This window comes from Chironomus tepperi, unplaced genomic scaffold (assembly GCF_022539635.2).
Source record: "Chironomus tepperi strain 1889 unplaced genomic scaffold, CSIRO-AGI_Ctep_v1 contig_364, whole genome shotgun sequence".
Classification (NCBI taxonomy): domain Eukaryota; kingdom Metazoa; phylum Arthropoda; class Insecta; order Diptera; family Chironomidae; genus Chironomus; species Chironomus tepperi.
Genome location: NW_027226486.1, coordinates 177,989 through 202,570, shown reverse-complemented (window position 1 = coordinate 202,570; position 24,582 = coordinate 177,989). Strand labels below are relative to the sequence as shown.

Genomic DNA, 24,582 nt, shown 5'->3' with positions numbered 1-24,582 from the left:
AACATTACAATTACATTGTAACCAATTCTTGATATAAGATTCAAATGGATGGGGCTTCATGAATGGAGTGGATGAGAGAGAAAATTAGAAAATTAAATTAGCCGTAGTTCCAGTGAGCTTTAGAGCGAGTCAAGGTTTAGTTTGTAAGATGATATATGATGAAATGAGTTTAGAATTTGGTTTGGGGAAGATAGGCGCATTTTTAGGTAGCAAATTTGAGAGAATTGACAGCAAATTAAAAAGAATTGACAGCAAATTCATGAGAATTGAGAGCAAATTTGAGAGAAATGCGAGCAAATTCAAGAGAATTGACAACAAATTCAAGAGAATTGAGAGCAAATTCAAGAGAATTGACAGCAAATTCGAGAGAATTGAGAGCAAATTCAAGAGAATTGAGAGCAAATTCAAGAGAATTGACAGCAAGTTCAAGAGAATTGAGAGTAAATTCGAGAGAATTGAGAGCAAATTTTAGAGAATTGAGTGCAAATGCAAGAGAAATGTCAGCAAATTCAAGAGAATTGACAGCAAATTCGAGAGAATTGAGAGCAAATTCAAGAGAATTGACAGCAAATTCAAGAGAATTGGGAGCAAATTCAAGAGAATTGGGAGCAAATTCAAGAGAATTAAGGGAGAAAATTCAAGAGAATTGAGAGCAAATTCGAGAGAATTGACAGCAAATTCAAGAGAATTGACAGCAAATTCAAGAGAATTGACAGCAAATTCGAGAGAATTGAGAGCAAATTCGAGAGAATTGAGAGAAAATTTGAGAAAATTGAGAGCAAACTACTAAAAACTCCAAAATCAAAAGACAAACTGCCTCAAAATCTCACTCCATTCCAAAAAGATCACATCTGCAAAGCATAGCACAAAGTCAAACAAAGATCATCATGATCTCCTCACTTCTTTTGTTCAATTTCCATTTTTTCATTTTATTTTTTGCATAATTTTCTCTCTTTTTTAATTTCATATATTTTTTTAGTCTATAAACATCATTTTTTGTTAGTTTTTAATCAAAACCAGAGACTCAAATGAGATCTCGTAGCTTCAAAATCGTGAATTACTCATCAGATGATGTCGAGGCAAATGCAGTAAATTACATACATAAAGATGCATTCATACAGCCAAGAGATGAATCTCTTGAATGCATCTCTATGAATCAAAATAGACTAAGTCTGGAACGAGTAATCTGACAATTATGAGCGTCTCAATCACAAAATTTACACTTGAAAATGTGCTGAACAAAATTGAAGATTCCATCTTGATAAGCTTCATGGCCTTTTTTCTTTGTATAATTATGCATATGGCTTCAAATAAAGTAGAAAATACATAAAAAATGATGAGCAGTTAGTGTTCAATGGGTTGGGTCAATTTTAATGCATTTTTTATCATCAAATGCTGCATAATTTTTTTTAAACAAATGTTGAGGTAAATTCATCATCCACAGCATGTTCTTGTGTATTAAGGGGCGTATTGGTTAAAATTAAGTTAGACTCGTCACTATAACCACGTTGACGTTCATTCAATGGATTTATGTTAAGGATCTTCTTTGGCGTTATATCAAGCAACATTTTTTCATCGTCATTGCCGTCATAGTTATTATTGTTAATGTACATTTGTGGAAGAAATTTCTCTCCTTGTATTGCGCTTGCTGCTGCTGTTGCTCCTGCTATTCTGATATCTTTATTAGCCTGAAGCAATTGTAAAGAAAATTTATAAAATATTAAATTAAAAGACAGAATAAATTTGAGTGGTAAATGACTGTTAGAAGTAAGATGTAATGCATTTTAAGGCGCTTTTTATAAGTTGATGGAAAAATAGTAAGATTTGGATAATCCGGACATTCGGATAATTGGTTAACCGGCCAACAATCCGACCATTGGAATTTTTTTTAAGTTGATAGAATATTAGCTGCATTTTGGATATTCTGATAATCCACACGTTCGGATGATCGGTTATTCGAACGATAATCCGACCATTAATTGAAATGACTCTGATTTGTTGAGTGTTTGTTTTGAATCCGGTACCATGTCAGAGTGTGCTCTTTTTTCAAGGGAAGAGGAACCATCCTGAACAGGAGGAGCGTATTCAGGGAGGAAGGGGAGCTAAACTATGAATATCAGATCTAAATTGTTGAGGATTATAGATTAAATCGCATAATCTCATGAAAACACACCTTACAGCTCCCAAACTGTCCCCAAAAACTCAAATATCCAATCTCGTACCAAATCTAGCTCATAAAATGAAAAATAATACTCAAGAAATTTGTTGAGATGGAAAGCAAAAAATAATAAATATAAAAATTGTAACGCTTAGCAAATATAATTAATTAAAAAGAATTTTTTATCACTAGCATATGATCGAATATGGTCAGATTCCAACTTCATTTATTACTAGAAATGTCTCTGTTTATTTTTTTTATGAAATTTTCTATTTAACTACCTGACTGATACTCAAGAGTCCGTGAGACGTGTGTAGGCTAATTTATAATAATTTTTTTTATATTTCTTTACTGTGCACAATCGTACTATGTGTCTCTATCTTATCTCTATATGTGTGCATCCATTTGACGTCTGTTATTGTCTTCTTCTTCTTTTCATTCACATTCTAGTTTCGTCTTATTCTCTTCTTTTTTTGACAAGTCAAACATTTTAGGAATGTTTATTTAAGTTTTTAGAGAATTTCAACAATGAATGAAATTTTGGGTAATTACTTAGTGATGATTGTTTGTGATAAGGGAGACGGAATTTGCTAGATCATCATTTATGAGGGACTACAGATGATGCATTAATGAAGTTTTATGATGTTTTATGAGGTTTTGATGTCTAGAATGTTCTAGATGAGTGAAGTGTCATTTATAGACTGAATTTGAAGCATTTTTTGGGGAAATTGATGTTGAAAGCATATTAGGAATGAGAAACTAACAACAAATGGTCTCAATAGATTGATCACACTAGTTTCTATCATTGATCTATGTTAGTGTTTTCTAAACCGTGTTCCGCGACACATTGGTGTGTGATGAACTACATGTGCGGTTTTAGTCGTAGTGCACCACCAAGATTTATCGTGGCACAAAAAGGTTTTGACAACGCTGATCAATGCTTCCAAGTTCAATTAAGAGCTCTATCAAGAATCTGATCTATAATTGATTACATGATTCTCAGAATATAAACTGGCTGTCGACAATCACAAGTTCGAATCTTATTGTAGCACTAATTGATGAAAACTGAAGTTTGAACAAAATGTTGGAATGGGATTCTTTAAATGACTAATGGGAAATCATTGGAATTGCAGCAGGGACGATGGCAGAAACGGGCTGATGCTCTGGAAGAGTCTATGATTGAATATCCCCTGGTAGCTCAGTAGTAGGAGTATGCGATCAAAAATCCTAGGACGTAAGTTCGAATCCTACTCGGATTCCGATATTCAGCTGTTTGACTCATGTGTCATGGACGGGAGACGGGACAAGACGTCATGACATATGACAGACGATCAACTGCCATGACAGGTCACATATCATATGGTTCCCAAAAGACTCCGCCATTGAACTGATGAGCCATTCGAGTGTTATATCAGCAATTCTATTTGTTTCAATACTAAGCCTCAGTGAATGTCCATACATATCACAATTTCAACAATTTCAATTCTCAAAAGCCTATTTGTCGAGTATAAATCCACAATATCAAAGGAAAAAATCACCTATAATACCCCATGTTATTTTCAACACAGCTATTTATCTATACACATTCCTAGTTGTGTTCATACCTCGTGAGTCGTGTAGATTCTAATTCAATTAATTTAAAATAAATGTTCATTTTATCAGGTTTTTTATTTTAAAAATGTATTTTTAATCTTCATCTACATAACCTTCATCAATATTGAATTAGTGAAGGGTTGAAAGGTTTGAAATCATGTTAAAAATTTGTAATGTCTGTTTTATACCCGAAAGATATGATCGGAGCTCATTCGGACTTCACAATTTTAATTCTTTTTTTCTTCGTCTGGACTTTCATGTCCATTTACCTTCAGAACCAGAAATGCTTGTTCTTAATTATCAAATATTCAAATTTTTCTGCAACATCAAGTCAGTTGTTGGCATTTTAAAGAATTTTATCAATTCCGAAAAATGACCATTCGAATCTAACTTGATGAATTCATTTTCCAAATCATCCGCGCGTGCAGCAACTTCAAAACAAAGGAGATCACTATTAATTTTTGATGCCTTGTTGCCTGCTTTGTTGGACGAAAATGCAAAAAAATAACAATTTTTGTTACTAAATTGACATCTTCATCTTGAATTCCAAAGCGTCAACGACTGTGCGGATGAAAGACGCAATAACAAAATCGAGAGGGACTTTTTATTTCATTTTCAAATTCCTCATGGGAATTGACTTATGCATAAGAATTCACTTAAGATCAACAAGCGAGATATGGATGTAATGATTTTGTTTTGGGTTGTGAGTAGTGCGGATTTAGCGGTTGATGTTAATAATTGAAAGATCTAGGCGGAATAATTCTAGGTCGGATAACCTAATGAAGTTTAAGACGGATAATCGAATTGAACCTAAGTCGGTCAATCGAAACAAACTCTAGTCAAAGTTACTAAGTTGCCTAAAAATTGTAAAAAATTGTCAACAAAACTGTAGAACCTTATCGAATCAGACCTTAATCGGATAATTGAATTGAACCTTAGTCGGATAATCGAATCAAACTCTAGTCAATGATACTAAGTTGTCTCAAAATTGCTAAAAATTCTTAAACTACTCAGTTAAAACTGATCAAAATTAAACGGATTATCGATCAAAATATAGCCGGATAATCGAATCTAACCTTAAAAAATTGTCAACCTCAGAAAATCGCGCTCAACAGCAATTTTCCTCTTCTTTTTCCATCACAAAGTATTTATCCATTTATGCACTTTTTTAAAATGTATTTTTTGCATTCATATATTGCGGCTGCTGCCGTTTCTACTTCTGCATTTGTTTCATGTCATTTTCTCTTTTACAATTTCTTCATTTCCATCTCAATTTATCTTATTTTTTCCCCATCATATTCCCTCATTCACAATTAATATATAGCAGAATTTCATAGCAAACATCAAGCTGCAATGATTGTCTTACCTCACTTCCAAGATTTAAATCATGTAGACGATCAATCATGCGCCTGTCATTTGTGTTAATATTTTGAAATAGCCATGGTTCCATTGTTGCATATTCGACTATAGCATGATGTGATTTTGGGATAATTGTTGGCAGAACGGGTACAGATGACTTTTTACCGCGTTGTGGAAAGAAATTATCCGACAAAAGTTCATCAATTTTATTTGTGGGACGTCGTTTGCCACGATTTGGTACGAAATAATCTTTCATATCCAACTCAATGTTGCGTTTCTTTGATATTGGATATGGATCAAACAGCAAAAAATGCTTTCGTACCAAATGTCGTTTGCCACGATGTGGCACGAATAGATCGTTTATTAAAACATCAAGTTTTGCCTTCTTTTCGGGTGTATTTTGTGGTGACGATTGATCCAATTCCAATGTACGTCTACCTCGTACGGGTACAAATAATTCATCTCGTAAGAGATTGTCAATCTTACCACGACGATCGCGTTCCAAAATATCATTATTTTTGCGATTTATCATTCGTTGGTGACATTTGACAGTATTCCACATTCTATCCAAAATCTCGAGTTGACAAAGTTGCGTACATAGCGGATCAATGAGACTTCTTAAGCTTTCTTCTATTACTGTATCACTTTCCAAATCATTCAAACTAGACGTGTAATGAATGTGTGATGTTGATGATGATGCAGCATTTATTATTTAACAAAGAAATGGAAATGGAAAAAAAATTGTTAAAGTTAGTCATTTTGATTGATATTGGGATTAATGCGCATTTTTGTGAATGTGAAATATAAAATTTTTAACGGATTTTTCAAATTCAAATTTTTTGAATTCCTCACTTCGAAAAATATTTCTCAATTTTTGCTAAAACTACATCATTTAACATCCTTAAAACTTTCAAATCTTCAAGAAAAAAGTGGCAAGCTATGATCAAAACACATTTGACCAGCAAATACTCCGAAATGAGTCCAAAATCCACACATTTCCTCAAAAAAATGCACATTAATGTTCGGCTCTTGAACTTCATAATGAGAGAGGACTGTAATTTACTTGTTACATGTCACTGCTGTGTCTAAAAAATTTGAGGTCATTATATCATTCTCGCGTGACAGCTGGTTAATTAAGATATCTTCGTAATCATCATTGCTGTTTAAATTTCGTCGAACTCTCGTCTCGCTTTGTTTTGTCTTATCCTCACGTATTTTTGTTGTGCTTGAACTCTCTGACTCATTTTGTGTAGATGAACTCTTTGGTATAGTCTTACCAAAGGTTGTGCTAATTTGTACATGTAGTGTCGCCAAAATTAATAGTGTTAATAATAATATGGATTTCATGATTGCCTGGCTGAGGATGAAAGAATGAGAAAGTTGAAGGAGATAAAAAATTAACCGGAGTTAATTAATTGAGATGTTAATTGCGATAAATTTGTAGAAAGAGTAAATTTCTTAATGATAATAGATGTGACTTTTTAAGGTAATGTTGGAGTTTTTTTATGTCCTTTTTTGGCTGTTGCTTTTGAGTTTTTTGAGGTCTATCAAGATTATAATTTTGATTACATGATATTAAGAATGAATTTTATGAAGGTTTGAGCAGAGAAAATTGAATATTAGTATTGAATTTGTGAATCATCAGTTTAACGGAAATTTGAGATTTAAATTTTTTGCATCAATTGAAGCAAACTTTTGTTTGTGAGTTTTCATTAAATTTTTGACACAAATTAATAATTTTTCGTGTTTTAAGTGGAAATAAGCAGTTTCAATGACAATTTAAGTATAAAACTGTTAGTTTGATCATCAAATTAATAGAGGAAATTGGATTTGGAGTGAAATTTATTAAAATAAGCACGTTTTTCATCAAAATTAGCAAAATTGCTTTAAAATTTATCAATTTTTGTAAATTAAACTGAATACAAGCAATATTAGTGACATCTTAGTGCTTAATCTGATAGATTTACCATTAATGCAATAAAATAACGCAAGTTTATAGCAAAACTTATCAAAATAAGCAAAATTTTCATCTAAATTCCAAAATTTTCAAGGTAAATTATAATTTTGTGCAAAATTATCACGATAAAGCTCCTCAAAATATCAAATATCTCTCACTATCACCTAATTTACACTATTTTCCAGCCATAAACCTGGAAAACTTTCATTTATAACAAATTCTCTTTATGAAATTTTAATAATCTTTCCATAAAAATCACCATAATCGTTAAAAAGTAGTTGAATTAAAATTTTATAGTCAGCATTTAACAGTTTATGAAAATTCCCTAAGATTCCACGACATTTTAATGATTTCTTCATAGATCATAACAATTTTTGGGTCCATCAAAAATTTATTTAAACATAAAATCTTTGTCAATATTTCATAACTCATCAACATAATCGTTAAACATCGCATATATGCTGAGTTTTTATTTCATTTGCTGTTATACTCTACTTATTTACATTTCAAATGAATTGGAAAAAGAGTCTTTACAAAACAATAAAAAAAAGTCACTCATAAGCCATGTATTTTCGGTCATGTTAATGCTCTTATAATAAATAGTTTACATAAAAAAGTCACATATGATTTGGAAAGTCTATTTTCTCGTATATAAATACCTAATTATGAGTTTTATATATTTTTTTTTCTTATTTTTTAAATGAAAAATGAATTTTTTTTTTCAATTTTTTTTTCACACAAAATTAAAACAGAATCACAACTCAAGCGACTCCCATATCACGTAAAATAAAAGTGGAACTTCACAACACAATTTGATATTTCTAACTGAACTTGTGATGTGTCATTGTCGTCCTTTAAATACACATTTCTGGCCTGGTTGAATTTGGCATATGATGCATATTGGAAATGGAATCTCGTTACATTATGATTAAAAATGTATGTGCACGGTAAATGGCATCAAATGGCTTGTGTTCTTTGATGCTCGTCTTGCCCACATATAGAAATCCTCTTTTTTTTCTCACATTTGTATATGTGTTGATGTCGAGATGGATTGTCTGTTCATTGAAATTGACTTTGTCATGTCTTCTAGGAAGCTAAAATGAGATTTTTTTTTCTTATTTGATGCCATCCCTCTTGTAATGTCTTTGCTTCCCTCCGAACATTTACTTTAACGCTTACGTATGTGGCAAATAAGTGAAAGTCCATTATCACAACATGATATGTTACAAATAAATATATGTGGAATTACATACCATGTTTATCATGTTCAACCATCACACAAATCTGATTTATTTTTATCCGTCTTGGAAATTCTTGTCAGCTCCACGGCTGCCTTAGTTTAGCTTAATATTTTTATTATTATGTATTATGTTGTGTAGTGCAAGATAAAAAAAAATATATAAAATGTTGTATGTACATATTTGGAGCATTATTTTTGATGAAATCAGCCAATCTGTTGATGCAGTTGGTGCTGTTGTGTATGTTGACTGGTAGGAAATTGAAATGTAGACATTTTTGAGGTGGATTTTAATGGTTTTGATTGAATTTCAACGCAATAAAGTTCAAAATTTATTCAGCAAGTTCAAAATTTATTCAGCAAGTTCAAAATCTATTCAGCAAGTTCAAAATCAATTCAGCAAGTTCAAAATCAATTCAGCAAGTTCAAAAATCTATTCATCAAGTTCAAAATCTATTCAGCAAGTTCAAAATCCATCCAACAAGTTCAAAATCTACCAAGCAAGTTCAAATTCAATTCAGCAAGCCTTTATCCCTCAATTTCCTGTTCAAAATGTATTCAGCAAGTTCAAAAATCTATTCAGCAAGTTCAAATGCGCCTTATCCCTCAACTTCCTGAATAACTTTTCAACATACCTTGCTAAATATATCCAATCCAGCAAAACCACAAATCAGAAAATAGCATCAAAGAAGTAAAGTAACATGAAGTTAGCAGAACAAGGATTGAAGACCAAAAGTAAAGCTTCAAATGTTAATCTATAAGCTTTAATCAAGCAACCACACAACAGGTGTTAATTATGTTACTAAATTTTATGTCCTCAAGCTACCAGTTGACATTTATCCAGTCTTTGAATATCTCAAAAACTTGTTAAAATCCTTCTGTAGCCAAACAGCATTTCCATCCATTCATAAAGGTAAATTATAGCCCAATCTAATACCAACAGTTCCCATTCCTAGTTGACTTATATGCACACACATAATCCCATTAGATTTAAAAGCCCACACAATCTTCACAATTCTCTCTCTTCCTTTCCATCTTTCCATTCATTCCTGATTACATATAACTTTATATTAAAATATTTTCATCCAAATGATTTCTGACATCAAACAATGTAATTTCTTCTCTTTTATATTCTTTTACATCCCATTGCCTTTTGCCATGAGAAGAAGTATAAAATAAAAGATATTGTTGTGCACTTCTCGACTTTACTTTATTTATATCTTTTTAGTCTTGTCTCATTTCTTTTTTTTCTACTTAAGTGATGGTGAACAGAATCATTGCATTGTAGCTTTATCGTTGAGTTCAGAATTGGTATTTTTAACTTAGTTCAGCTCTTGTTGTGGATAGATGAGCAACTGGGAGGTTGGATTGGAATTTGTTAATGAGTTGGAAGTAGGGTATGGAATGAGATCATTCTAGGACATTGTGTTATAGTTCAATGATTCTATTATGTGCTGATTCTGGAACATTAACCTGAAATAGAATATAAGAAGGTTCTTGTTAAGCAAACAGGAATTGCAATCTGCTGATTTGTTGTAGAATTGAAATTGTATTCCTAATTTGATATATTCTGCATTTATACTCAAAATTACATCAATTTTCAACATTTTCTACATCGATTTCACGTCAATAACAAGTTACATCACATCTAAACATGTCCACAATATTTATTTAATAGTTGATCTTCTTTTTGAAGTTCTGAAACACTGAATACATCGAGTACCCCTCATTGACAGTCTGTGAATATCCAAAATCATTAAAAACATCACTAAACCATAACCTCAATCCCTTACATTCTGAAACAACTGCAAGTTGATCGAGTCATAGAACAAAACACTCAACCTGACCGGTTGCTTCATATTTTCCATGACAATTATCAATGCTTTCTTGTACTTCATGTCAGCATCAACCCAGTCACTCGAGAATAGATCGTATAAGAATTGTGATGATGTTGAGTAGATCATGTCCCCAAAGTATGCAAAGGTGAAGATATAAATGAGCAAAACAGCCATATAGATGTAGAACATTAAGCTTTCTCGAAATGTAAGCTGATCCTCACCTTTTGTGATGACAAAAATGCAGGCGCCAATAACGATGACTACGACCTTGTAGAAAATTCCAATGGTTGCACCCCAGATTGACCTGAAGTCGGTGATCATCCTGAGTAATATATGGATTATTAAAATTGAAAATACAAAAGTTGTAACTTACTGTTTGAACTTCTGATGAGCCAGAATACACTTAACCAAGTCCTGATATCCATCATGATCTTCTGTTGACACAAGCATACTTAATTGAACATTCAGGAACTCTCCATATCCATTAATAACGACCACAATTGCAAAGCTGAAGATGAAAATATTTGAAGCAAAGCAGATGTAACTATAACAAAGTAATTCGATAATGCAGTAACTGGAAAAGACAACAGTCGAGTTGGCCCAGTCAGGTGTCCACATTGGAAATGGTAACATCCCGAAAACTAAAGGAATCACACAGGATGGGAAACTACAAGACAACGCCACACAAAAAATTCCGAATTTCGATATTTTTAATGCTTTTGTGCATGCTTCATTGACAAATGATTGAGTATCGTCACTTTCGTAGACTATTTCACACAAGTCACTCAAGAACCTTTTAACAGTCGGTAATTTTTTATAAAATAATACCACTGAAACTACAATCCAGCAAATACCACAAACGTGCATTATTATCCGAGCAAAATCATCAGCATTATTCACTTGCAGCAACGACAAACTGCACATGATAAGTGGAAAAATCATTGATATGATAAATACAGCAATGGCACATCGGCGATGGCACTTTGAAAGTGGACCGATCGGCCATATCCCTAAGATATGAAAGATTCCTCTATAGTGTCTTATCACGTCCTCAACTTTAGACATTACGACTTCTGGTGTGTTTTACTGTTTAGGACTGAATGAATTCCTGTATTAAACTGGATTCAAATTAGTGGGGATTGATATTGTGGGATTAATTGCACTTGCTAATAGGGGTGAATATTGGAACTGATTTTAATTATGAATCAAGGCTCAATTTACTAAAAGAATTTTATATTCAAAGGCTTTGATGCAAATGCTGTTTATTGGCAGCTAAATTTCCTCCTTAATTATTAGTTTTGACTCTATATCACCTCGTTGCTTCATATAAACAACAGAACAATCTCAATTGACTGCTGTAAAATAGAGACAATTGTGCAAATGACATATCGACAAGTGCTCTATTAAATGATTCAGAGATTCTTGTCTGATAGGAATCGAACTCATGTTCACGAGGGTGATGAATGGATTCAGAGATTGGTCTCTGATGGGAATCGAACCCACATACTCATAAGAGAGCGATTCAGATACCCGATCAGTTGCTTAACAATTCGACCAGAGATGCCTTACTCTTGAACTGGCACATTTGCCTATATATGCCTCAGTACTCCAGATTCAACTCTGCTCAGACACAATAAATACTATAACCTTATTGTATTGCAAACTAACAACATTTTTTTGTAACCTAAAACCATAAAAATTCTAGCAAAAATATTCTAATTCCATTATATTATCTCTAATTACAGACTGAAATATCTGAGGTGTTTGATAAACTTCAAGTAAATGAAAGTGATAGTGCGATAGAAGTAACTGATACGATTGACAGCAGCAGCAGTAACAGCGGCAATGACTCACCGCAACAGCTACAATCGATAATATCTATAAAAGCGGAACGGCCAAGCCTTCGTGACACAAATCATAATAATGGCAAACATGATGTCGATGATTGGAATTCATTGGCCCAATTTGAGAATTTCATCAAATTGGAAATGGAAAATTTGGAGACAGCTGCCAAATGTAATCAAGAGAAAATAAATAATACAACGACAACAGTGTCAACGACAGCCGTCAAGAACAACATTTTAAAACCGGAAAAACATGTAAGTGACAATTGGGTTTCTTGTTACATTATTGCTTATTTTATTACTTATTATTTATTTATTTACTTATTTTACCTTTTTTATTCAATTAAGTTTGAAATTTCTTGCTGAATGTTCTTTTCTGTTTAATTTTTTATGTTTCCTTTTTGTGTGGAATTTTATAAAGCAGTGATTTTTTGGGTACTGAGTGGTATTGGGTCAGTTTGGGAGGGAATTGAGTGTGGGCATGGTTCTATACGTATGGTATACTAGATTGAGTATACCTGAGTATACTTGAGCATACTAGATTGAGTTTACTTGAGCATACTAGATTGCGTATACTTGAGTATACTATATTGAGTATACCTGAGTATACTAGATTGAGTATACCTGAGTATACTAGATTGAGTACACATGAGTATACTTGAGTTTACTAGATTAAGTATGCTTGAGTATACTATATTGAGTATGCTTGGGTATCCTAAATTGAATATACCTGAGTATACTAGATTGAGTATACCAGACTGTGGAAATGTCGATTGTCCGTTATTTTCATTTTCAGAATAAATGAGTTATTTTTGAATTTAGGAAGACCGTTATAAAACTTCCAAAATTTTTACTATTAAGAAAACCAAAAATTATTACGAAATTTTTAGTTCTTAAACTTTGGATCATATTTAGGTTGTGTAACTACAAATCCAGCTTCATGTGAAATTTAAGTAAATTTACTGATTTTTACATCGATTTTTATAACGGTCAAAATAAATTCAAAATTTCGACGCTTTTGAATCCTTCGATTCAGTGTCGAAGGATTTCGACACTCAGATTTCCACAGTCTGGAGTATACTTGAGCATACTAGATTGAGTATACTTGATTATAATTATACGCCGTAAATTCCAACTTAAAATCACCTTCATAAGCCTCTCTAACTTGCTCATTTTTGACGTCAATTTTGATATGCTGATTGGGAATTATTTTTAAAATGGAAAAATATCACGCATTCCCATTAAATTTTATATTTTTGCGGCCTTGCTGATATGAGCAAAAATATAAAAAAAAATGTTAAACACTTTTTTTTTCGTCAATATCATTAACGATATAAATAAGCGGCAGCAAAGAAGTCAATAATGATTTTGTTATTTTTGTCGACTTTTGTGCCCGGATCTTGAATGAAGATTCTTGCACAGGCAATAAAAATGCATTTAAATATCTCCAAAAATGTTGATGTTATTTTGAAGTCATTAAGACAATACGCAAATTATGAGATTACTTCTGGCTTGTTGGATATTTGAGAACTTTGTTAAGTGGAATGAAGTTTCTAAAAATTGAGCAAATATGGGAAAAATATCTTCATGAATCATGAGAATTGCGTGGAATTCCAAATCTTGATTAATATTTTTCATATATCTAAATTGGAATCTTCGTATTGTCCAAAAATGTATAATTCTATAAGGTAATATAGGAAATTTACGATCGAAAATTATTAGAATGATGCCGTTATGGACTGTTGAAAATCTGTTGGAATTAGGTAAAAAAATTTAAGATGATCGATTGATTATATGGGCCAGAAAATATTATTTTGGTAAACAAATATGCCAATTATGGATTGTTCTTGATCATGTGGCACTGATTTTTGTTTTGTTGGGAAACTAAAGGTTTTTGGGTTGATTAAAGAGACAATTTCTAAACTTAGTGTTAATAAATTGCTGACTAAATTGAAATATTTGAATTTTTAACGGTTCTGTAAAATTTGAATTTTTAACTTTTTTTGTAGAATTCAAATTTTTTTTTGTAAATTCAATTATTTAACGTTTTAGAATTTGAAGCTTTACAAGTTTTGAAATTTTTAACGGTGTAGAATTTGAAGTTTTAACGGTTTTGTAAAATTTGAATTTTTAACGGTTTTGTAAAATTTAAAATTTTTAACAGTTTTGTGGAATTTGAGTAAATGTTCAATTCTTCTTCAAAATATTCACTTGACATTCCTTTGTCTCTTCCATCTGCAACCAAAAATACAAAATCGTGATTAATCTTCTCTTCCCATCCACGCCTTAATCAGTAAAGTCAATGCAATCTTCAATAATTTGCAAATTTTCATTAGCAAACCTCATTAATTATATTTTTGCAAGATGATGTGAGAATTCGCAAATTCTCCTCAAAAATTAAAGTGCCAAAAAGACTCAACAATGCCAATTAGACACTTGAAAATCAAATAAATGCATCACATGAGCAGATTTGTCGATTTGATGGTCAAATAGTGACAGGATGTATCGCAATGCAAATTGAACAAAGCTGATTAGCGATGTTGTGATAAAAATCAAAATACCGCAGCTAAATAAGCCATGACTAAAAATGGAATCAAGTCAAGCTAGAATTTCACTTAAAATTACCATAATTTTGAGGTTAGATTTTGCATTCAATTTTCTTATCACTAATTAATTATCAATTTATGCACGGCTATCAATTTCCTCAACAACAACAACAAAATCGATAATTGGAACCATAAATAATCAATTTTGAAATATTCAATTTCAACGTGTCCGTTTTGTTAACAAAAATTTCCAATCCAATTTATTTAAATTATTAAAATTAATGGCTTTAACATTACAATAATAATTCATTTATATGATCGTCATCATCATTCTACTCTTAATATCATGAGAGATTCGATAAATATTATTTATTTATTGAATAAAGTAAGTGAGAGAAATGGAAGAAGATTTGCATTTGGATGAGAATTCATTTGAATGGTTTTGAACGGTTTTGTAAAATTCAAATTATTTAACGGTTTTTGTAAAATTCAGAGTTTTCAACGATTTTGTAAAATTCAAATTTTTGTAAATTTAATAACGTTTTATATATTAATTTAAAATTTAACGTTATTGTAGAATTCAAAATTTTAACGGTTTTGTAAAATTCAAAATTTTTAAAAAATTCGAAATATTTAAAGATTCTGTAAAATTCAAAAATTTTAACGGTTTCGTAAATTTTAAATCTTCACAATTCGCATTGAACATGCAATTTTGACAATAAATCGACGACAACAACACGAACATATTGAATATTTCAAAAATAATACTCTTGATCGAGCCGTATTCCTCGTTAATTTCTCCTTTCCGTACTTTTTCATCTTTTTCAATATTTTCGATATTCTTTTCCTCTTCATTGCCTTCCTTTCCTTTTGCATACGCACATTCTTGAATTAATATTTTTTTATCTTTTTCTCATTTGTTTCGTTATCGTGCGTTTATATCGTGTATAAATTATGATTTCTCATTTTATTGACATTACAAGTGTCATGTGTGCTTCGTACGTAAATAAATTTTATTTTAGGTCTTTTGTGCTGTTATTTTTTCGTTAATTAATGGAATACGATTGTTGTGAAATTGGGAATCATTTATCAATGAAACGTGACAATTTTGTTAATTTATTGGCTGTTCAATGGAGTTTTGAGAGGCTGGATGGTCAAAATTTCACTAAATTTTGAAAATTAATCCTCAAAATTCTAAGAAAATCCAAAAATTCTCTTCAAAATCTTCATCGCATGATTCAAAGAAATCTACAAAAATAAATAGTAAAAAATCCAGATTTTTATCATCAAAAAATGCTTTATTTTCATTTCTCACTAATTTTGTCGATTCCTGTTATTTTCACGGGAAGTACTCAACCGGTAGAATTGAAATATTCAGACGAATTTCATCTATTGAAATCAAAATAATCACACGAGCATAGATTGTGATTCATTAAAAAATTATATTAATTTTGATTATGTTGAAAGAAATGGATTTGAAATTTTGGAAGTTGGTTAATGGATTTAGGTGAAAATGGTTAGGGCGCAGTTGATTTTGATGAAGATTTGAGAAATCTAGTACAATTATCCCTTTGAATACAAATAATCTAGTCCAAAGTAAGAATCTATTACAATGAAGAGACGATCTAATACAATGAAGTACTAATTTAGTACAATGAAGTACTAATCTAGTACAATGAAGTGCTAATATAGTCCAATAAAGTGCTAATCTAGTACATTGAAAGCATTAATCTAGTACAATGAAGTGTCAATCTAGTAAATTAGCCCAAAAGATGCAATTTCCCATCAATCTAGTACAAATTTCTCAAAAATCTAGGACAAAATGAGATCTTTGATTAAATCTAGTCCAAATCTCAACCATAATTCCTCAAATCTACTACAAGTTGCTATCCAAACCTTCACACAATAAAATATCAAAATTAATTAATTCTCCATGCATAAAAGCTATTAGCCAAAGTGCATTACGTCGCTCAGCTACAGCTACATAAAAATCCACTAAAGAACCTAACTGATCGTGTCTGTTAGCATGATACACGAAAATTTAATTTATGCTGCCGGAGTTTAAATTTCATTATTTATTTATAAGAAATGAAGAGAAAAAAAAAAACGAATTAAATTGACCGCTCGATTGAACTAACTCAACTCGCTTTTAAAAATGCCTCTACATTTATTTATTTTATTTATTTAAAAACGAGTCAAAAAAAATTCATTTTCATTTTGATTGAATTCATTCATTATGCATTCTACCGCTATTTAAAATTTACTTATCGATTGCGGCATTTATAATCAATCAGAAGCGAAGTGAACGACAGAATGAGAGGCTTAATTTTTCGGAAATAAAATTAATTGTTTTTTGTGGTTTTTTAAATGACATTTGATATTGAAACTAGGAATGGTTAGGTTAGTTTGAACGTTTTGGACTAGATTTAGGTGAATTTGAACTTTTTGGACTAGATTTTTGTGAATTTGTAATTTTTGGACTAGATTTTGATGATCTTGAACTTTATCGACCAGATTTTAAACTTTGTGTATTAGATTATTGTAAATATGAGCTTTATGGACTAAATTTTAAACTTTAAGGACTAGATTATGGTAAATTTGAACTTTGTGGGCTAGATTTTGGTGAATCTGATCTTTGTTGACTAGATTTTGAGTAATTTGTACTAGATTTTAGTTGAAAATTTAATGTTTACACTTAATATTTAAATTTATACATAGTTATTTACAACCTTCATCACTAACTACTTCCTTATGCTCAAACTACACTTGTTATCGACAATTTTCTCTACTAAAACTTAATGAATACATTTAAAGACCCATAAAAAATATTAACAATGCTCCTTAATTGCCATTTTTAGCGTCAACAACAAAAAAAAAAAAAAGAATTGTGGAAGCAATTTATTTTACTTTGATTTCCTTGAAACATCCATTCATGCTTTATTGTCATCATCTCTCATAAATTTTATATTTATTTTAAACCGTGTATGCACATCACATCGCATTAATTATACGACTGTAAATTGTAACAAATGTCCTCGGCTAGTTCCCACCCTTGGATGTGTTTTTAGATGAGAATTGTGACTGGAAATTGGAATTTTAGATTGTTTAGCGTCTTTTTGAGTAAATTTGGTTTGTGTCTTGGGAATTTGGGTTTGTATCTTGGTTATTTTGGTTTGTGACTTGGATATTTAGGTTTGTGTCTTGGGTAAATTTGAATTTTAAACGCTGCTTGTAACTTAGATAGTAAAAACCAGCATATTGGCTGAATTATTCCAGTTTACTCTAAAAATGCGTTTTATCCACTTTTCTTCATCACCATCCCAACTCAATCACTTTACTATGCTATCAATATATAATGAAAAATGACCAATGAAGTCGATCATGGAATTTTATTATTTTTTTTTTTTTTGGTGAATGAAACGTAAAAATATTGTCGACATTACACAGTCCAATCACATAAGAATTTTTCTTCCCTTTAATATTTATGAAAACGGCGCCATAGCCAGCAGTCAGATACTCAGATGCTGCACGTTTGGCCTTCTTTTAATTTCTGTTTGCCTTTTCAGTTCGTTATCATTAAATTAAAAAAAGTATAAGAATGATACACATATATTAACTTGATATTAACGTGGTGACATAAGCGAGGAAACGAGAGAATCCATTTGATGAAATTGTTCTCATTTTTATTATTTTTTGCATTCCTGGCACATTCGATCGTACGTACGCATGTGTATCATATGCACACACTCCTTTCATTTCGCGATGAATTATCGCTCGCTGTGATTTAATTTATTGTTTATTTAAAATGATAATAACGACAAACATGGAACTCATTCTTATTACATTTTTTTTTTTATTCCTCGTACCTCTCGATCTCCTCATGTTGAAGACGTAAAGGAATATGTAACATGTACATTGGATATCTCTTTAAATGTCGCCAATTCTTTCGATTCCTTTCTCCTTATTTTTTATTATTATTTTCTTCTACATTTATTAAGTACATCTTGTGGCACGTGAATGCAATTCACAATTTGGTCAATCACATATGTGCAAAAAAAATAATAATATGTGGAGTTGATTTCAAATGTTAGAGGATGTTGGATTGGTGGGAGAGGGGTTGAAGCGCATTTTGGAGGGATTACATCCCTCCCCAAGAAACACGCCCCGGAGCATCCTTGATCACACCCCGGAGCAAGCTTGATCACACCCCAGGGCATCCTTGATCACACCCCAGGGCATTCTTGATCACGCCCTGGGGCATCCTTGATCATGCTCCTGGGCATCCTTGATCACGCCCCAGGAAAACCTTGAATACGCCCCGGTGAGACTCTTCATTCTATATACCGCCACTTCCTACTCTTATTAGCATAGCCCTTCCAAAACAATCTTCTATCTTCATTCACGACCGTAAAATCAAACGATCTTCAACTTCCATAATGCATATCCAACAAAAGACCATCAATCTTTAACTTTAAACAATTGACACTTTTCAATAAAAAATGCTAAAATCGACTCATAATAAAAACACAGCAAGACAAAGACACTCAAGTCCATTATTTTTTTTCCCTTGAAAATATGTGCTAAATGATCAGCAACAATGAAATGTGATCGCATATTGTAAATGAAAGAATGAACAAAATAATATAAAAAAACTTGTCATGTTCAATAAGCATATAACAATGAAAGAAGAAAAAAAAAAGGCTTAAGAAAGAATTTATTGCCATTTTTTTATCTTAAATATGAGTTGAAAAATAATAAAAAGGCATAAAGAAGTAAATGATCAATTTTGATTGAGGATTGAAAGAGAAAAAGAGTTGGAATTATTGGTTTGATAACAATGCTGTGTAAGATTTATATGAAAAAATATAAATAAATATAAATGTTATTGATAGTTGGGAAGATTTTTTTTTGAGGTTATGAAGCATTTTTTGAGGTTAGGAATTGAATATTCAATGTCAAAAGTCAAAAATAAGGCAATTATGCTTTTAACGGTCAGAAAATATTCAAATTTAACCAAATTTTTAGCAAAGACACAAACCCAAAATTTTCCCATATTTAAAAGTTTTTTGCAATTATTTCTGTAATTATGAAACTTCAAGCTTCAATTACCCTACAGAATCAATCTATAAAGTGGCAAAGGCCACTTCCACAACATTTCAGTTACTAATTTGCTCTAGTTTTCGATTTATGAGCAATAAAATATTTTAAACCGTGTTATTTCTGCACATAAAAATCAATTCAATGTCAATTTAAAATTAGAAAATATGCCACTAGCTGAGTCCTACAAGCCATAAACCCCACAACATCCAAACAATCTGTTTCAAAAAATGTATTTTATCTTTATGACGATTCATTAAATTTAACAGGCTATCACACAAGAAAAAAAAACAAAACAGATTAAAACTCGCTTGCTGCTATACATTTTTTGTTATGCCACAAAGACAAGAATAGCCGAGTGAAAGATAAAACATTTTCGATGTGGTTTTCGAAAAGGAGATGCAAAAAAAAGTATATCTTCTTAATTTGAATTTTAAATTCTTTATTTATCGCAAGGAAAGGCAACTCTTTAATGGCACTAGATTAATTTTTTATGACTCCTTACTGTGAATACAAAAATTAATTTTCAAACTTTTTTATGCTGATTTTAAATTTTTTACGACTTTTTGAGGGGGCCGATCACTTATTAGGTGACAATGGCAAGGGGTAGATGGGGGAGGGAGGTCTAGCTAACAAAGGGCATACTCTCAAAAGCATATTAATCTGAGATCATCACTAACGCGCTCATGATGCTCAATTGGTATAGATGAGGTAAGCAAGTTCTCGACAGTATGGGGTCATTGCCTGGTATGGGCATGGGAGGGGGGGTTGGGGAGTCAAAAATCACTTTTACCCATTACGCAACACATGAACAAACCCCCATTTGGACTCTCTATATGTAAAATATCCGCAATAAATTCCTCGTTATCGTAATAACCTAATTTCAAACAGCTTTTATAGGAAATAAACAAATTGCGATTAGGGTATTTTCTAAAATGTTTGACGTTGATAAAAAAAAGCGTTAATCCGTAAAAGGAGCGGCTAGCGACAACACAACATCAAACATGCTGACAAGTTTTTATGCGTGAATTAAATTATTTTCACGGACGTTAAGTAAGATGATCGCATCAAATATTGACAGTTGCTGATAATGGATTGTTTTGTGATGATGAGTTAATGATGGATTGATTGTTGCTTGACTATTTGCTGTGGATAGACGAAAATTAGATTTTTGACGAACTTATGATGAAGATCCGACTTGGTTAGACAAGAAATTGATTTAGTGACATACCTAGGATACCGCTACGTCGCTAGGGCGATGCTACATCGCTATTCGGATTGCAATATTAACAGTAAGAAGCAAAGCAGCTCTGACGGAACTGCTATTCGTCGATCATTAAACTGATTTAAGCTATTCGTCGAGTTTAGGCACTTAACATGGGTCAGACTGGCTGTTTAAGAGCCTAGTTCAGTGTTGAGCACATTAAATTGCCATCCCTTGCACCTGACAAACAATATTCCATTATCATTCACTTCTATCAGGCAACAAAATTTCCTCTTCAATTTCAAATTTCTTTCCATCGCCAATCCAATCTTTCAAGATCTTTTATTCCTTTTGTCTTCCATCGAATCCAGCATTAAAGTGCCTTTTTAAGATTGAAATTTATTATAAATATTAATCTACACAGTCATACAGACAGTATATGATATTGCGACCGACTGACTGTGGCATGTAATGAAGCCCGAAAACATATATTTTTCAGTTTTTCCTTTTTTTTTAAATGCCTCACACAATAATAATAAGAACAGCAACAAGATTATTAATAGCTTGAATATATTTGCATTTAAAATTAATTTTTTATAAAAATATGAAGAGAAATGAGTTTTTTGGGGTGGGTGTAGAGCGCATTTATAGTTGAATTGTAGTTTGTTAGGCTTAAGGTCAAAATTTCATTGGATTTTAGCTTTGAAAAAGAATTTTCAAATTTAACGGTTTTTTGAAATTCAAATTTGATTTGAATGAATTTTTTCTCATATTTAACAATTTTTTGAGCTTTATTCTGTAATTAAGCATTGTTGAAGGTTCTAAAGCGGCATTTTAGAAAATAAAAAGTGGCACAAGCCATTCTGACTTAATTTGATCATAGTTTTATCCAATTTAAAGCTTCATTTCACGAATTTACAATATTTTACCTTTGATTACTAAGGCTCTTTAACCTGAATTGCATTCAATCGCTTAGTAGATCAGCCAACAGCCTTACCAAACCGTAAACTCCTAATTCTATCACAAAAAGCTCTCAAAATCACGAAAAAAGCATCTCCAATGTCTACCTTTATGAGCTATTTTTCATCCGTGCATAAATTTATTCCTAAAGTAAGCTCCAGAACACAAAAACTAATCAGATACACAACAGAATGAAATTCTCATTCGCGGCAAACCAAAAATAAAGATTCATGAAAAATTGAACCCAAGTTAGACTGACTATTGTTGTTGTTGTCTGACTGTACACAATGAAAATAAAAGTTTTAGCTTAATTCTCATCTTCATCTTTTTTTTTTCGTAACAGAATGAGCATAAACAATACATAAAAAGCGGCATGCAAACAATCACGTGTCAGAAATAAAAATTAATATTTTTTTATTCACACCGAATATAGCTTGATATTTTATAAATATAGTAAATGATGTCCATATTCACATCAGTTTAAGAGTTGACCTTCTTCTTGATGTTCTGAAATACTGAGTACATTGAGTAGGCTTCGTTGACAGTCTGTGAATATCAAGAATCATCAAAAATATCTCTAAAACATAACCTAAACTTCCTTACATCCTGAAACAACTTCAAAGTCAGTGAATCATAAAACAGCACACTCAACTTGACCGGTTGCTTCATATTTTCCATGACAATTATCAGTGCCTTCTTGTACTTCATGTCAGCATCGACCCAGTCACTCGAGAATAAAACATACGAGAATTGTGATGATGTTGAGTAGATCATGTCCCCAAAGTATGACAGGATGAAATTATAAATCACCAAAATAGCAATGTAGACGTAGAATAATAGATTTTCACGAAATGTAAGCTGATCCTCACCTTTTGTGATGACAAAAATGCAGGCACCAATAACGATGTCTATGATTTTGTAGAAAATTCCAATCATTGGTCCCCAGATTGACTTGAAGTCGGTGATCATCCTGAAAAAAGTATGGCTTTTTAAAATATTAAGCATAGAATCCTAAAGTCTACTTCTTGAACTTCTGATGAGCCAAAATGCACTTGACCAAGTCCTTATATCCTTCATGATCTTCTGTTGACACAAGCATGCTCAGTCGAACATTCAAAAACTGTCCATATCCATTGATAATAATAACAATTGCGAAGCTGAAGAAAAATATACTTGCAGCTAAGGAGATATAGTTTAAGCATAGTAACTCGGCAATCCAATGAAAGCGAAAGATAACCGCTGAGTTGATCCAGTTAGGTGTCCACATCGGAAATGGCAATATACCAAAAACTGATGGAATTATAAAAGTTGCAAGATTCACAGTGAAAATCAAACAAATCATGACTAGTTTTGAGACTTTTAATGCTTTTATGCTTGCTTCATCCACAAATGACTCAGCATTTTCATCAGCATTGACCGATTCACACAATTCCGTCAAGAACTTCTCAACTTTCGGTTGATTCTTGTAGAATAGAATCTCATAAAATGTAGTCCATGTGAATGGTATAATGTGCATGATAGCTCGAGCAAAATCCTCAACATTATCCACTTGAAATAACGACAAACTGCACATGATAAGCGGAAATATCAAGGATAAGATAAACACAACAATGGCAAAACGACGATGCCACTTTGAAAGTGGACCAATCGTCCATATCCCTAAGATATGAAAGATTCCTCTATAAAGTCTTATTACATCCTCAACTTTAGACATTGCTACTTAGACTGGTGTGTCTTACAGTTCAGGACTGAATGTATTTCAGCATTAATAAGGATTTAGATTTGTTACATGTCACATGATATTGTGGGATTAATTGCACTTGCTAATAAGGCAGAATATTATAAAAATAAGTGCAATTGTCAATATTGAGTGACAAGTAGAATTTCTGATACTTTTTTTTGTAATGAAAAATTCAAAATCGAAGCTACTCGTGGCTATCTGTAGTTTATTAATGTCAGCTATCTCTCTACCATTACATCATTGGAAGTGCAGTGGTAAGAGGGGTGATACAGAAATGTAAAGTTTATATATTGGCATTTTGCCATAGTGTCGAGCAACCCCGATAGCTCAATGCTACCTATACACATGCAATAGATAATCATAGGTGGTGGGTTCGATTCCCAATTGGGTCCTTTGACTCATATTCATACTTTTCTTGTTAAATCAACAATCTGGATGAGTTCTTTGGCAGTTCACGTGATCTCCGTCAAATTAAATCATGAGTTTGCAGTCAATACTTCCAAATGACCCAGGTGTGAATACATCCACCTCAGCATTCCTACTAAATCCTCTATTTTATTATTAATTTGCTAAACTTTTTTTTTTTTCTTACTTATTCTTAAGAAATTTACGTATGCAAAAGAAGGGATGGGTAGTTATGAGTTTTATTTGCTAAATTGGTGTGGTTTTCGTGTCAATAGTGAGTGTTGAATGATGGATAGGCTTTTTTTTACGTGTTTATTATATTTATGGACGAATGGAATGAATTAGTAAGAAGAAGGCAATTTTGTTGAAGACAGCGAAAAAGCAGCAGGAATATTGCTGAGGATGTGGTCAAGAAATTGTTGTTTGGAAATTGAGAAACGAGTTCTGAGACTTTAATTCTGGGTTCGAATCTCAGAAGTTGACTTATTTGGTTTATTCAAGGTTATGTCCTAATGAGGACGGGAACGGGGAGCTGTAGGGGTCACTGAATACGCACATGGTGTCATGGATCTAGAATAATGCTCCGACCTATCCTCCCATACTCTCTTGCCTCTAGTTACTCATCCACACTCCACAGCCCATT

General features: G+C 32.0%; 2 protein-coding genes across 13 annotated transcripts in view; one reads left to right on the top strand and one right to left on the bottom strand.

Moving 5' to 3' along the window:
- The window catches only part of cv-c (crossveinless c), a 135,883-nt gene that overhangs the window by 46,702 nt on the left and 64,599 nt on the right, over positions 1-24,582 (top strand). For 11 of the 12 annotated variants that reach the window (XM_070646604.1, XM_070646611.1, XM_070646609.1 and 8 more), the window contains one exon: positions 11,888-12,241. In XM_070646604.1, coding sequence (XP_070502705.1) covers positions 11,888-12,241 — 354 coding nt within the window. Of the gene's footprint in view, positions 1-8,855; positions 9,218-11,887; positions 12,242-24,582 lie in introns of those variants that run through there. The other variant, XM_070646612.1, reaches the window with a different exon arrangement.
- Positions 901-7,878, bottom strand: natalisin. The gene is made up of 4 exons (XM_070646645.1): positions 7,727-7,878; positions 6,174-6,467; positions 5,118-5,772; positions 901-1,688 (listed from the first exon to the last, which is right to left on the bottom strand). Exons 2-4 carry the CDS (start codon positions 6,455-6,457, stop codon positions 1,410-1,412), a joined length of 1,218 nt encoding a protein of 405 aa, XP_070502746.1. The 5' UTR covers positions 6,458-6,467; positions 7,727-7,878; the 3' UTR covers positions 901-1,409.

Bases quoted from the DNA above. Each gene is read 5' to 3' on its own strand.
- natalisin (XM_070646645.1), bottom strand. From the start codon at position 6,457: ATGAAATCCATATTATTATTAACACTATTAATTTTGGCGACACTACAT. The intron at 5,773-6,173 runs GTAAATTACAGT...TTACACGTCTAG, and splicing joins ACAGCAGTGACATGTAACAA to TTTGAATGATTTGGAAAGTG. The intron at 1,689-5,117 runs GTAAGACAATCA...CAATTGCTTCAG, and splicing joins ATTTAAATCTTGGAAGTGAG to GCTAATAAAGATATCAGAAT.